Raw genomic sequence first — 15,369 nt, 5'->3', positions numbered from 1 at the left:
GCAGCAGCCGCGGCCGGGATTGCACCCGCGACCTCGAACTCTGCTGCGCAACGCTCTAGCAACTAAGCTGCCACGGCGGGTGCAGGTGCATGCCAACCTGCGCGGTGTCTCATTAGACGAATAATTGTTTTTGGCGACATACCAATTGCGCGCTTCCGTGTGTTGTTTTGTGTGTTAAAATCTTGCACTCCTGCGGAATGACGTCAGCAACACACGCGCAAGTTTCTCCCGAGAGCAACATGCTTTATTAAAAGGACCCGAAGTCTTCGGAAAGGGCTTCCATTTCCTCTCCCTTTGTCTCTCCGTGTTCTCACGCCAAGTGAAGTGTCTGCCACTCAAGTAAAGAAGCCCAAGAAGAACACATCGGTTCATGGCTCTTCCTGCTCGGATCTTCCTGCAGCATTGCGATTAATTTTGGGCCGTGGCATAGGGTTGAAGCGGCAGCAGCAAAGACCCTCCGTAAGTATTCATCATGCAACGTTACTTTGATTGGCGTTGGCCATAAACACAATTCTTCCACAAACATCGGTGCACTTTTACTTTTAAAACCTCCTTGTACCCAATTAACCGTAGGATACCAATTGCGATCATGAGACGCAATTGACCGCTTGAAGAACGCATAAGCGTTCTTCAAGCGGTCATGTCTTCATCATGCGTTCTTCAAGAGTTTTTCAAGCGGTTACGCTACGTCGCTGCCTGCCCAAGACAGGAGCTATCAGACTTGGCTTTTTCAACGTGTTATTGACACAGGAGCGTGGACTCGAAATTAACCTACTAGGGAGCAGCAGATTCTGATGCCTCCGTATACCTGCAATTACTAATCTCTTGAGGCTTCTGATAATCTTAGTGTATGACGGAGTGCTCCTCCCAACGAAAGTTCCCGTCGGCATTGGTTCCTTTCGGCTCTGAAGGTGGACCAATGATGACTAACAACATTCAGCACACGGAGCTTCACTTTCTTATTCATCCATAGAGCCAACAGAAGCAACAGAAATTCATTTTCCGTCTATAGAGTTTCTCGGAATTTCAATGAGCAGCTCAGCAAGCCTAAAGCCATGCAGACGTCAATAAACGTGCTACGGAGCCTAAAATAGGCTCCGGGCGTATTTATGTTCCACAAAAATTAATTTCTCAGCTGGGTCTGTAGCGTTGCTGAAAGAGAGAGGGAGAGCGACCGGAAATATAGGGAGATCTACCTCACCTGTGTCCGGATGGTGATGATGATTATTATTATCATCATCATCATCATCATCATATTTACGTCCGCTGCAGGCTAAAGTAGCATTGAGTGAAGCAGCAGGAGTGACAATTTGTTAGAACTTAAATGTTGCAGAATTAAAAGCATTGCTTCAGGTTAAATCTGCTGGTTCAGTAAAAAAGAATCCAGGAAGTAAGAACTCCGTAATTCTTCCAAAGAGGTTTTGTTACTTATCTTCACTAGAAAAAGATTACTGAAACTATAGCATCTAATCAGACCATCTTGGAAATAATTTGTGCTTTGGCATATTGAATAAAGAAGGTCAGGGTGACCCCGCAGTCACTACTTGTTCGACCAACGTCGCTATACGAAAGTTGGGTCCTGCTCTATGTGGGGTGTTACTTGTACAAGGCATTCTATATAAAAGTGATCCAAGCATTGCTTCTTTTTGTACGTAAATCAAAATCATATCATTACACAGCAATATTTTTCATCACTGCAAAGAACATTGTGCAAAATAAAGTATAGCTTCTGTGGAAAATGCAATTTAATGAAACGTATACGAAAGGTGGTACCTGTGCGTGTGCATTTGTGAAGAGCACGCCATCTTGAGCCAAGCTGTCAATGGACGGTGTCAGCGCCAACTCGTCGCCATAGCAGCCTAAGGTTGGCCGCAGGTCGTCCGCAATTATTAGAAGGACATTGGGCTTCCGTGCAGCTGGCAAGAAATAAAACAGGACAGTATAAGGAAGCTAAAAAGCATAAAAGAAGTTTCTTTCAATCCATACATTGAAAAATTACTATAAATGGGGAAAATCGAAAGGCGGGGTAACACTGTACTGATTCCCGAATGAGACAGAGTATGACATCTTGTGGCAAGAAAACATAGTGAAATACATTGAGCGCGAATTTAACAAAACCCGTTATGAAGTTGAGCGATATCAGTTGAAATGTTCGGCACCGCGATGGGAGCTTTATTTACATTGTACACTCGATTCATTTTCCTGGAAAACTGTTACCAATTTTCGTTCTGCGAACACGTTTCATAGAGGGCAGCAGAAGAAAAGAAATGCTTATGTTGTGAAGATGAAGAAAATGTTAAACTAAACATCTATCTCTTTCGTCAGATTTATGCTTAAAAGCTTTAGCAGTTGAAACAGATCGCGACAAGCAAATAAATAGACGAATATGACGCGAATGTTCTACTCATTGACAACGATGTACTAGTATCATGAATATAAACTGTTATCGTTTGTATAGCTGTGCGTAATGTGTTCGCAAAGTAGCGCCTGGTCCCTTTCTCGTGGACAAATATTTCAAATGCATTATGTTAAAGATCATGTTTTCTTGGAACAATCGGCTGAAGACTCCTAACTGCAATTTTCTTTTTCCTTGGGGCTAAGCCTCAAAGTACACAGGGCCGCACGTGAGTGCATAGGTCCATGGTACCATTTGCAACCGTCTTGTCCAAACAAGAAGTTTGGAATTGGCTAGTGGCGAACCTGATTCAATTTATCATGTCTTAGTACAAACAACCCACACACATGCTTTCTGATGATTATGGGCAACAACGTGCACGTATGAAAGTTTCGCTGCTTACGTTGAACGCTTGAAGACACCACCTGCTGTGAGAAGCACGCCAAGTAGAGGGACACACCCGCAATTATCAGATACGCTGAGTACATGTTATCAGCAACTGCTCACTGTGCTCTTGCGTCTTCTGTAGTGCTGTCTTGGCTGTCCCGCTATAAAATGAGTACGATCGGAGAATTTAGAATGATTGTGATAACAATGTCCTATAAACAAGCCACATTAACAAGTCAATACGATATCGCTTAGATAAAGTAATCCCCTACAATATACTAGTTATGCGAGGAAAAAACTCTAGTGCTTTACTTGGTAGCATTGACAATGCCCTTCTGTTTCTTTTTTGTTTTTGTTTTTTTCTTATTTATTTTTTTTTTTTTTGTGCGCTGCTCATGTGAAAGATGTACGTTAGTTGACAATTACTGAGTTTTTAACTAGTGGGTGCTTCAAAAATATTCGATTAATTTGTGCATTTTGCTTTCGAGAACGCTCTAGCCATAAGCAGCATATGTCTGTACAAAGCCACAGCAATCGTTGTTTGTGATACCTGCCTTTGATTTAGCGCTTTGAATACAATAGTGTGCATGACCTCGTTGCAAAGTAAAAACGTATGCTTGTTCACGCTATGGCGCCTGCGTAATTACAAGAAACCAATGGACAATGAAGAAAGCACGCCGGATTTGCTTACAGAGGGGTAGTTTTAGCCCCTTTTAGCCTTTTAGTAAGGTTTTGTACAACGTTGACACACCAAAGAGAAAAAAATCACAGATGCAATGGTGCTTAATATTTTGCAAACTTGACACCTTAAAAAATCTGCTCCTATTTATTTAAGCCAGAAAAGGGAATAAGTAAATGGAAACCATTAGGAGCACACTTGCGCGTTTTGTGATAATCAAGAAGTCCTCACTCAAAGCCAAGTGAAATTACAGTAAAAGCCGAATGTGGAGCCGACAATGCAACTATTAGCTTTTCTAAGAAATCATTATACTTTTCCTACGAGACAATCAGGCACACATGCAACAGTAAGATAGAGGTGTGATAAAGGAATGGCAAGGCGGTTAAGCAGGCCGAGCCCGGTTGGCTACCCTGCACCGGTGAACGGAAGTGAGAGGTAAAATGAAATTTAATTATTAACCTCTGGGGTTTCACATTCCAGAACCACGATCAGATTATGAGCCGCGCTGTAGTAGAGCACTGCGGAATAATCTTGAGCACCTGAGGTTCCAATATATATTATGTGCACCCAAATCTAAGCACTGCAGTGTTCTTCTCGCCCCCATCGATGTGCGGCCCCCGCAGCCGGGATCCAGCCGCTGACCTCGGGCTCAACAGCGCAACGCCGTAGCAACTAAGCTACCGCAGCGGATAGTAAAAGATGAAAATAAAGACAGAAAAAATTCAGTCACCTAAGTTTCGTGGCGTGATTTGAATGCGAAACCATTATTATTTCTCTGATTGGTTACTTCCATGATACCTGACGCCATACATGGTCACGCGCCCTTCACAACTCTACCTTATTGCATCTTGCTCTAATTTGTACCAACCTTAATCCACCTTAATACATCCTAATCCAATTTAATCCGCCTTAATCCTGCTTAATCCCCCTTGCTGTTATTCGCACCAGCCTTAATCAGCCTCAATTCACTTTATTCCGCCTTAATCCACTTCAATTCACCTTTATTCACTTTACTTCACCTTAATTCACTTTAGTCCACCTTAAGTCACCTTACACTAACTTGTTCTAACTTTAATTCCTTTACTTCACTCTACTGCAACTTCACACAGGAATTACTTATAATTACTGTTAAGTAACATTGTATACAATTTAGTAACTTCTGCATTGCTAATGACGTCATAAAGAGACTGATGACGCCACACTGATGCGCGTACTGGACCACATCTTTAGTCAACCAGAACCGTGGAGCCACGATGGCGTCGGGGAAGAGTGGAGGCCCGTTTTTTTTTTTTTCGTTTTTTTTTGTAAACTTTTTGCACCCAAACAAGGACGAAGAAAAGGAGAAATACAAGGACGAGTGCTTTCTAACAACTGCTTTTATTTTCGAAGAACCGAAGTAAAAGAATTCCGAAGTAAAAGTGGTGTTTTCGGCTAAAAAACAAAATAGGAAGTGTGTGTTCTAGGGTAAAAAATAAGGGCGAAAGTAAGGATGATGCAAAAAAAGAATGTAGTATTAAACATCCGCGTAAGAACCAATTTGTCTATTGTTCAGATTCTGTATCAGATTCATATGACGTGGGGTCATGTGTACGTAGGGCTGACTACGAGATGCATCAACACGAGATTAAGGGAACACTTGTCTAGTCTGAAAGATCGCCCTAGTACGCACTTGGTCATGTATTGTCAAGAAAATGCGTGCTCACCTTGTCTTAGAAGCACCGGCATATTGTTTAGGCATCGAAATCAAACCGCGAGAGAAATTGCAGGAGCACACTGCATTGAAAAACTAAAAGAAAGATGCATCAGTCATCCCTTCTGTTTCATTAATAGATAAAGAGATTTTGCTCCTGTCATCTTCTTAAGAGCTTCTCACATGCACATTGCTGTTTTTTATGTGGACCGGGTCGCGCTGATCGGTGGCATTTTTACCACAAAGTGTTGTTATATGCGCTATAGATGTATTTCGTTGACTGGATCGCTCACCTATATGGGTTCTTAAGCAAATGGTTCTTCGAAAATAAAAGCAGTTGATAGAAAGTTCTTAGAAAGCGCCCGTCCATGTGTTGCTACTTTTCTTCGTCCTTGTTTGTTTTCATGCAAAAAGTTTTGTTTTTAATGAATCTGTTCCAACTAGGCCGGCTCGCAGTTATGCTTCAGGAGGCCCAGTTTCGATTCCCACCCAGAACCAAATGTACCAACTTTTCCTTTCAAAGCCTTTAATTTACTTTGTTTAAAAGAACCTCCCTGAGAAACTTGACTTCAATCCGAGATTTCTTTTTTTTTTACCTGTTCTTACTATATGCGCCATCGGGAATTTTCGGTACCATCGCTTGATCCCGCCGGATTTTCTGCCTCATGGGACTGGACTGGAAAAACTTTATTTAGGTCCTGCAGGATGCGCTTAGCGCGTATCGGGTGTAACAATGTTTTCGCATTAATAAAAGTTCACTGTAGAAACGCACAAGCGCCTATCATCTATCACAAGCTGCAGGAATAAACTCATCGCCACTAAAGCCGTACCTGCGGTCGAATATTTTAGAACGCAAGACATTACACTGTCAGTGAACGGAAGACTTGTATGGGCGACGTGACTGCATCCTCTAACCCCACTCGCCTAGGCATCGATTTCAGCTACGACAGTTTGCAATGAAGAAAATATACCAAGTAGACGTAATAACATTTGCTTGCGAGGCATATCGGCAGGCAATATACTGCAAAACCAGCAAAGGTCCAAAAATGCTCCTGTAAAGATGACGGTTACTCTTCACGTGAACAGAACCGCGACTGAAAAACCGCGCTTAGCTCTCGTGTGAAAAAATAGGCCAAGTAATTAACCGGAAATATTCTGTCGTCTGAAATATGAAAAATAAATTGCTCCGATAATTTTTAATAACTGCGCTGCGCAAAAGTGGGCACTACCGACATTCCGTAGCAAAAATTGCTCAATTTATTTCTTTCTGCCATAAATCAAGTCTGATACTGTAGTACATTTTTAAATGCGTTGTAAAGTGCACCCATATGTAAGCCGCAGCACACATATAAAATGGACGGTCACTCATAAAAGGATAAAAGGGGAATACTGACAAGAATGTTAAGTTACATAACAAAAACAAAACGTGCTTGCGCTGTCAACGGGGAATCTATCGGTGAATTGCGGACCAACAGTGGCATAAGTAGTAATTGCGACTCCTTTGGGACTCCTGTCATATAAATGATCAGTTATCTAAACATACAGTCGGCTTGTTATCAAGCAGGCTTGACTAAGGAATGCAAGATATATTTGCAATGTTGAACAAAAATCTTTTAGTGAAAAATATTTTCTTTTCTTCTTTTCTGTTTGCTTAAGACTTCATAATTTCAACCTACATATATGTGTTTGCAAGCACGTCCTCTTTCGTTCACCCAAAGTAAGCGTTGAATGGCAAACTCACCCGCGGAGTGTGCAGTCTATGAGTAGCTGTCGCGGTAGCTCTTAACGTCTGGCTCCTCCAAGCCCGACAATAACTGCCGATAAGGCGTAGTATCAGCGAGACCGGAAACCTTCCTTCCACTAAAGCACACTTTCATTCCCGCAAGAGATAGCTAATCTGCTATATCGAATCAGTCCTATAGTCGAAGTGCAAGAAATCAAGCAAAAAGCAAAAATCAAGCAAAGCTCAACCCAATTCCATGTTGCGCATTTCCTTTATAGACTTAGACGATTGTTAATCTTGCATCAGTAAATGTAGTGGTCTCAACGCAACAATGTATTTTCTTCATATAACTTATTATGAATTTGATTTGGTTTCTTTAAAGCATTGTGTGTCGGGTGCCTTTCGTGAATTGGGGTATTTTACGTCCCCAAGCTGCACACTGGGCTACGAAGGACGTCGTATGGGATCGCGTTACTTTTGTCTACCTGGGGTTTTTAAGGTGCGCCCAAAGCACGGCACACAAACGTTTTTTTTTTTTTTTTTTTTTTTGGATTTCATCCCATACAAAGTGAGGGAATTCCTCGGCGTCGAGTTTGGCCACAGCTGCCGCGTCTGTGACCGGCTTTGGTTCGACACCAACCTCTCTACTATGAGCTCGGGTACCTATGAGCCCGGTATGAGCTAGGTTATCCGCTGTTTCTCCAGCCTTGCACAACTTAGTGTAAACTGCGCTAATTTTAAATGCGAAGCATTTCTTGGCGAACATTTGCTACTTTGACCGATCTATCTATCTATCTATCTATCTATCTATCTATCTATCTATCTATCTATCTATCTATCTATCTATCTATCTATCTATCTATCTATCTATCTATCTATCTATCTATCTATCTATCTATCTATCTATCTATCTATCTATCTAGCCGCCTACCACTTTGTGCTCTCATGGTCGTTTCGTTAACTTGCTGGTATGTACCAAAATTGGCATACTATGACAAGAGTATATGACGAACATAAATGATATTCATGACATGAATATCATGAAATGTGTGTCATGTAGGTCATGAAACAGCCGCCTACGTCTTGGTGTTCTCATGGTCGTTTCGTTAACTTGGTAGGTACCAAAATTGGCATAGTATGACAGGAGTGTATGACGAACATAAGTGATAGGTCATGACATACATGTCATGACATGCGTGTCATGTAGGCCATGACAATGACCCAGAGAAAAAGAATAATGCTAAAAAACCACTGAAATGGGTTCGGACGTGGGTATTAATTGAAGGAAACACTAAAGCTTGCTGGTAGAAGTCAGTCGTGAGCATGACTCAGCAAAATGACAATGACTCAGCGAAAAAGTATATCACTCAAAAACCACTGAAATGGATTCGTACGTCGGTACAAGTGAAGGAAACACTAAAGGATGTTGGTAGAAGTCATAGCCACGAGTATGACTAAGGCATTCGCCCCAAGGTCTCTTAGGTGTAGCTAAAGGGACTCCTGAGGACTCATGACATGAATTTTGTGACAAGCGTGTCATGTAGGTCATCAAAGAGCCGCCTACGTCTTGATGCTCTCATGGTCGTTTTGTTAACTTGGTAGGCTCCCCGCACACTGCTTCGCATACCATCGATTCCAACAGGGAATCTGCCGTTTTTTTTTTTTTTTGTTTATTTTTTTTTTGCCAACGGGCCTGCTACGCCCCTCGAGCCACAGAGTAGTAGGCGTCCCTCCCCGATGCCAGGGCGCGGACAGCTCCACAAACCGACACACAGTCTACGTACCGTGAGTGCACCGCCGTGAAACTGCGTTTCGGATAGTCGGCTAACAGGTGAAAAATAACACACGTAGGATAGCGAACTACACCGCGTATGCACGGCCGGTTATGATAGGGTAACGCAGCCTGCTCTTTATATGCTTAAGTGTTCTATGTGCTCTTTTTTTTGTTGCGTGTTTAAATATCACATGTCATGAGACGCGAAGGAGTCAAAGGCAGTCTGTTCCCCATGCATCTCTTACTGGGTGCTGAGCCCTTGGGCTTACGAACCTTTCACACCATCCCAACGATCGAGATACCATTCAAGTCGCGTCAGACTTACTTTTCCCGCTTACATTTCCACATAAACTAGAAGGTACAAGTGGTCGATATGTCGTCACGTTCAGCTGAGGCTTCCTAGGTTTTCGACCAGGGTCAGTTAGCTAGACCTCCTTTCTTAAAAACACTACCGTCTTGCCATGGCTGATTTTAGAACGCGAGACGCTCGTGTCGGGCGTCAAGCTCCGCTTGATTTGTTTCATTGATTCAGTTGACGGCAGTCTGCTACAAGAGCCCATCGCCTATGCAGATTTCTGAAAGGTACCTAGCAAACGCCAATGCTTTATTTTTATCTTGTTTGTTGGATTTTTGAGTCCACAGAGCGCATGTTACGGGCTTCTGCGATGTCCGCAATTTCTGTAAGCACTGCCATGGGCCTCGATGAGTCTTCTTGAAATGTGGGAAGCTTTAAGCCTTGAGGCAGCACCGCCGCTTCAGTAGAACAATTTATCGCCCAAAGCCGTGTGCATCCATTTAGCACCGATACACGCAATGAGGAACCAACACATTTTTCTTTGGGCACTTCACATTTACAGGGTCCACTGCAGCGTCAAATGGGTTGCGAGTAGAACAAACAACAGAAACACCCATCGCGGATAAAGTGGGCACAACTGTATCCTCGGAAACGCAAAACACACTTTCTTGGCTGGACAGCTCTTCCAACATCACAGATGAAGCACTTCCGCCCCCACTGAATCCTCGCGTGTGGCAGTCAACATTGGCACCACACATTTGCAATAAGTCGATCGCTGGAATCACATCGTGGGTGGAATGAGGAAGGACACTAAACTAATGGTTAAAAACTCGACCGCCCAAAGACATCCACATTACAAACTCCCACCGGGTATAATGAGTCACCACCCACTCCACGAAAACTTGTGCTCAGGTCCTAACGAAACATGACCTTGTGTCCCAGAAGACTTTTGAACAGCATACTCATGGCGGAAACAGTTGCGCCCGTGTCGACTAAAGCCATGGTAGAGACACCATCAATACGCACGTGAACCCTATTCTTCAGCATAAACTTTTTAAAGTGCTTTGGCTGGAGGTACTATTTCACTTTTGCTAAAAACAAAATCTAACAAAACTCATGTAAAGGTTGTGATACAAATGCCTAGGACTACATGCGGATATCGCTGCCTGCGACGTGCGACATTCCTCTTGGGACCAAAATGTTTGTTTCCGCTTCATATAAGCAGATTCCGCTTATTATAAGCTTGCCGTCGGTTTCGCCGATTTGATCCCCAGATTCTGCCTAGTAGTTCCGGTCGTTGATTCTCTAGTTTTCAGCACAGATTACCATTCCGAATCCTTGAGAACAAGAGAAAGCAGCAAGCCTGGTTTCAAGAAAATAAACAAAGCATATGTAACAGAAACAGTGCACCAAATGTTAAACTTGCACATTCAAGTGACATAAACATCCGCCAAGAACGCTGAAACGATGACGATGACGAAAACGTTTACACTCATGGCTGGCTCGAAGGGCCCATCTAGTGGACTCGAAAAGTGGGAATTCGCTGATCCAATCCCCGGCCTATATCCAAGTCTTTTCGGAAGGCACTTGCGCCGCCCTCAGATGGTAGTCCCAGCGCAGAGCAGGGCACTGTCACTTCAAAAAGATTACATGAAAATGATAAAGTGGAGAATACCTTATTTCTAATGAGTTTTAACAAGTTCATCATCATACCGGGCACTCATTTTTTTTTTTTTTGCACTACGACGGCATATCACTCATGCTGACTTCGTTAAAGTTGATTGTGTACAGCATCCTTACCCCATCCTTTCGGCGTGTGTGAATCAACCAAGCTGTGCCTGTTTACGTCGGGCAGCGATGAGAGCCAAAGGAGAACTTACCCTGGACAAAGATCTCATTTAGCTTTTCTGATCCATTTATGTATCTAAAAAATTATTTGAAGCGTCACGTTATAATTCGATATACCGAATGGCGAAAGTTGAAGTATCGTGGTACTGGCGTTTTTGCGTATTTTCCTTTTCTTCGCTTCTATCGGGAGAGTGTTGCTTCTAGCAAGGACAACCTTCGTGTGGCGGTTTGACCTTTCTGTAATGATAGCTGCTTGTTTACGCAGCCACAGTGGCACCACCAAACCAAAATGCTAATACGGTAAGCTGAGAAAACAGAAGGCGCCAAATGGGCCTCACCGCGGGAAGTTGTTAGTCATAACACCTAGGCGACTGGTTTTGCTAGCTTTCCTTTTCTTTCTCTTTTATTCGTTGTGGCACGTGCCATTGGCAGAAACGCGTAAAAGCGTCGGTCCCTGTAGAGGTGTTCAATGTCGTGAGCTGTAGGTGCGCTGCACATGACACTTCGGTGGTCACGACTTTGCCCCATGTGCACGTGAGGAATTATCCATTTTTATCGGTATTCTAAAGAAGATAAATATTATTCTTGGATGATTTATTGGTTAAGAGAACTTGACAAAATAACGGGAATATTAGTTGTTGTTAAAGAGGATCTTGAGCGCTAACACTGGACTGGTCGACGACAGTAGTGCTGTTCGCGATGTTTGGAGGTAAAGTAGTGGGCATCACGACCATAGTCGTCATGCCCACTACCTGCTCAACACATCTGCAGCGACAATGAATTGACAACTGGATTGCTATTCTCCTAAGATAATTTTTTTTTCTCGGACCAAACCAACTTCTAACGGCAAAATAACGAGTCCGGCCTTTCACCAGTAAATCTTAGTATATACCCTTTGTAAGTTTTTTAAAGTGATGTAATAAGGTTCTTTTAAAAACATTTTTGCTCTGGAGAATTATGTAAGTAATCAATTGCATCAACGAATTTAACTTAAACAACTGAGGTAGCATGTTGTGAAAGTTGTAAAGCTCTAAAGTGTCCACGAAAGGGTGACTAATCACTTTTCAATGGTGTCTGATTTCTCAACAGGGTTCTATAACTTTCCAACAGGATGTGGAGCGTATTGACGTACCTTCTGGCGTCGTTCGTCGTACCAATTTTGGAAGCTGGGAAGCCACCGATAGCATCGATAAAAAACGGGGACGTCGAAGGACGCACAGTGGAAGTCCTCGGTAGGACGGTGGAAGTTTACCAGGGCATTCCGTTCGCTCGCCCTCCCGTCGGAAAGCTTCGATTCCTAGAACCTATTTCCGCCGATCCTTGGTCTGGCGTCTACGACGCCACAGCCCCGAAGACGGCTTGCATCCAGAAAGTATTCAGCGAAGATTTCGCGCCCTACGTCAACCAGTCAGAAGACTGCCTCTATATCAACGTTTGGACATCAGCGAGATCGAGACCACTGAAGACAGTGCTGGTATGGATTCACGGAGGCGGTTTCACATTTGGTTCGGCCTATCAACACTGGTACGACGGTTCGGCGCTGGCGGCTCTGCACGACGTCGTCGTCGTCACTTTCAACTACCGTTTGAATATCTTCGGTTTTCTGAACGCTGCCATACCTGAAGTACCCGGTAACATGGGTCTCCTGGATCAGAACCTAGCACTTCGCTGGGTTCGCGACAACATTCGGTCGTTCGGTGGCAATCCGTCACGTGTGACGTTGTTCGGAGAAAGCGCCGGTTCTTTCAGTGTGAGCGCTCATGTACTGTCTCCCCTCAGCCGAGGCCTGTTTCAAAGAGCAGTCTTCATGAGCGGAGCGTATAACACGGACGGCCTCATAGATAACGCCTTTGAAAGCTTATCTAAAGGTAACAAGGTCGCCGAAATCGTTGGTTGTGCATCTGCTTATAAAGACCTCGCCTCTTACCCAGCAGAGGTCCTCAAGTGCTTGCGCTCCAAGCCGGCTGTGCTTCTTTGCGATGCCACTTACAACGGCTCCGCAGCTAAGGTGTTTAACTTCATTCCATCACATCCAAACGCTTTCTTGCCCAAGCGCCCCACCGTGGCAATGAAGAGAGGCGAGTTCAACAACGTTGACGTCATGCTCGGAGTCACTGCAAACGAAGGAAATTTCATAGTCATGTCTTTTCCGGATAGCCGCATTCAAACGGAGGACCTGGAAGGAGTTAGCGAAGACGAGCTCAAGAAAGTCCTACGCACCGTGTCCCTCGCCTGGCTTCCAGACAAGTTCGCGCCAATGCTGGAGCGGTACGCGAGCGCGGCCACTCCGGCTGATAAGCGACTTCTGAGGGAATTGCATACAGAGTTTATAACTGACGGCCAGTTCATCTGTCCCAGCAAGTTTTTCGCTGAAGACTACTCTAACATGGGTAACTCGGTCTACTTTTCCGTATTCGGCTACAGGTCACCTAAGTTCCCGTTCCCAAAGTGGACCGGCGTGCCGCACACTTCCGACATCGTCTTCTACTTCGGCGTTCCTCTCCTCAAACCGGAACACTTTACCGACGAAGATCGGGAGTTCAGCAAGGCTGTGATGAAAGCACTCACGAATTTTGCAAAGACGGGGCAAGTATTTTGAAACCGAGATGATCCCGACTGAGAAAGGTTTTAAAAACGTAGCAGCCATGAATGAGCAAATTTCCTGAAGCATCTTTTTTTCTGTGGAGTTACGAAGTGAGGGCAGCGCAGAATAGGCAGCGCTGTGCTTTTCTGTTTCAGCTTTAAGCCACTGGTTTGAAAAAAAAATGTATTGTGTGTTTCAGCTCTTCTTGGTTTTCGTAAACGTTTGAGCTCAGGTGTACATGGAATGCTTAGAAATATTTATGTGCATGGACCAAAAATAGCCCCTAGGAGGGTAGAGCAGGTGGAAAACAGCAGTCACATGATGTGTTTATTATAGAAGCTTATCATGGCGTGCAATCAGTAAACCTTGGCTGACTTACGGGTACAAAGAAGTGCCGCGTGCACTGCGCGCGACACAGGATGATACACAGCAATGCACCCTCAAATGTGTTGGACCAGTACAGAAACTGCAACCATTTATTTATCAACTTGAAGGCATCGACGAGTACTGAGAGACGTCCTCGCGAGGTGTTTATCAAATCTAAAGTTTTCTATAAAGTACGTAAAGAAAAAGGGTATGAAAATCTGCTGTACTTTAAGCACCGTATATCGTGCGCACATCACAGTCTTAGATGACGAATATCTAAAATTATTTTATGAACACGCTCTATTACAGATGTCACTGTCTCTTATTATTCTGCTCGCAGAAAGCCAGTCTTCGATGGAGTCGAGTGGCCGGCGTACACGAGCGACGACCCTGTGGCCCTGTGGATTCAGCCAGGAAATTACTCCCTTCACCGAAATATTGGTCACAAGAACTGCGACTTCTGGAGAGAGTACTTGACGTACGCAGAAAAATAAAGGTTCTACATAGTAAGCAAACCGCAGCTAACTGGAACAAAAATAAAGACAGTATATACCCTATGCGCATCACCAAGACCAGGATCAAACCTGCGTTTGTTTGTTACTAACGTTCACGGTGTCGCGGGCGGGGTCGGGCCCGCCGAGCAATATCGTTTCTCGAGTGCTTTTCATCACAGTAGGAACTACTGGTGAAGAGTAAAAAATGCGAGAAGATAGGAGCTACGTGTTTATTTTAGGGATCTTGACACAGCTGCATTGCAGAGCTTGAGCGCTTGCTTTTGGTCCAACCTTATATATAAGAAGTCGCCACGCTTTACTACAGAGAACGTTCGAGCTGCTTAGTATTTCACGATCTTTGTTCAGTGGCTTCTTATATATATGCAGACCCACTCGACACCACTACCCTCATTCTGTAACACCTGTTTTCGCAAGGACTGACACTTTTCGGTACACTTTTCTTCCACAAGCAATAGCTGACTGGAATAAACTAACTGAAACATTTCACTAGCGCCCCTGGCCTGTATACCATTGGTGTAATTAATGTTGTTATTTTCTGCACTAGTTAGAGTTGCATTATAACCAAGTTGCTTAAATTTTCCTAACCGTCTACCTTATGATCAAATAAATTGTTTGAAAAGCACGTTACAAACATGTCTCATCCTGTTATTTTGTGTAAATAATCTTGTGTATTCTGCTCACCCTGCTTTGACTTCTTGTCCGCCGTATTTTATAAATAAAATAAATAATAAGAAGAAACACTTCATTAGACGTATCCTCTATGCTGATAAATGGGGCACCCCTTCTACTTCTACCTTTAGCAAATGAGATAAAAATGGCGCAAAATACGGCAGACTTTATCGATTCGACCGGCTCTCAGCTCAATTTACTGTGACAGCAGCTTTCTCTTAAAGCGGACACCGCGAAGCATTTATTTTTGTTATTCACAAATCTCCGTCTCGGCTGCTGCATTGGCTGAGTGGCTATGACGCTCTGCTGCTGTGAGCGATGTCATGGGTTCGATTCCCAGCCTAGACTAAGGCATTTCGACGGTGGCGGGGTGTACGAACTTTCAATACCGTTCTTTGAGTACCCCTCCCTCAAAAGGTTTCGGAACGCGGGATCCGGGTAAAA

The 15,369-nt window shown here is 43.8% G+C and overlaps 2 protein-coding genes across 3 annotated transcripts in view; one reads left to right on the top strand and one right to left on the bottom strand.

Annotated features, from left to right (window-relative positions):
- Positions 1-15,369, bottom strand: part of LOC119449692 (iduronate 2-sulfatase) — a 39,092-nt gene that overhangs the window by 18,232 nt on the left and 5,491 nt on the right. Inside the window, exons 2-3 of the mRNA XM_037712927.2 lie at positions 2,799-2,943; positions 1,774-1,916 (exon numbers count right to left, since the gene is read on the bottom strand). Of these exons, the coding sequence (XP_037568855.1) occupies positions 1,774-1,916; positions 2,799-2,883 (228 nt within the window). The 5' untranslated portion in view covers positions 2,884-2,943. The remainder of the gene's footprint in view (positions 1-1,773; positions 1,917-2,798; positions 2,944-15,369) is intronic.
- Positions 268-14,887, top strand: LOC119449690 (cholinesterase). Of its 2 annotated transcripts, none has more exons than XM_049665389.1 (3): positions 268-459; positions 11,881-13,381; positions 14,086-14,887. In XM_049665389.1, exons 2-3 carry the CDS (start codon positions 11,903-11,905, stop codon positions 14,233-14,235), a joined length of 1,629 nt encoding a protein of 542 aa, XP_049521346.1. In that variant the 5' UTR covers positions 268-459; positions 11,881-11,902; the 3' UTR covers positions 14,236-14,887. The 2 variants fall into 2 exon arrangements, with proteins under 2 accessions (XP_049521346.1, XP_037568854.1); XM_037712926.2 differs by having other exon boundaries at positions 269-459; positions 11,881-13,377; positions 14,082-14,887.

The sequence above is a fragment of the Dermacentor silvarum genome, chromosome 4 (assembly GCF_013339745.2).
Source record: "Dermacentor silvarum isolate Dsil-2018 chromosome 4, BIME_Dsil_1.4, whole genome shotgun sequence".
Lineage (NCBI taxonomy): Eukaryota > Metazoa > Arthropoda > Arachnida > Ixodida > Ixodidae > Dermacentor > Dermacentor silvarum.
This window is presented reverse-complemented; position numbering and strand designations above follow the sequence as displayed.

What these genes read in the sequence shown, in the direction of transcription:
- LOC119449690 (XM_049665389.1), top strand. Translation starts at nt 11,903, where the DNA reads ATGTGGAGCGTATTGACGTACCTTCTGGCGTCGTTCGTCGTACCAATT. An exon ending in ATTTTGCAAAGACGGGGCAA is followed by an intron (nt 13,382 to 14,085) that starts GTATTTTGAAAC and finishes GCTCGCAGAAAG; the next exon opens with CCAGTCTTCGATGGAGTCGA.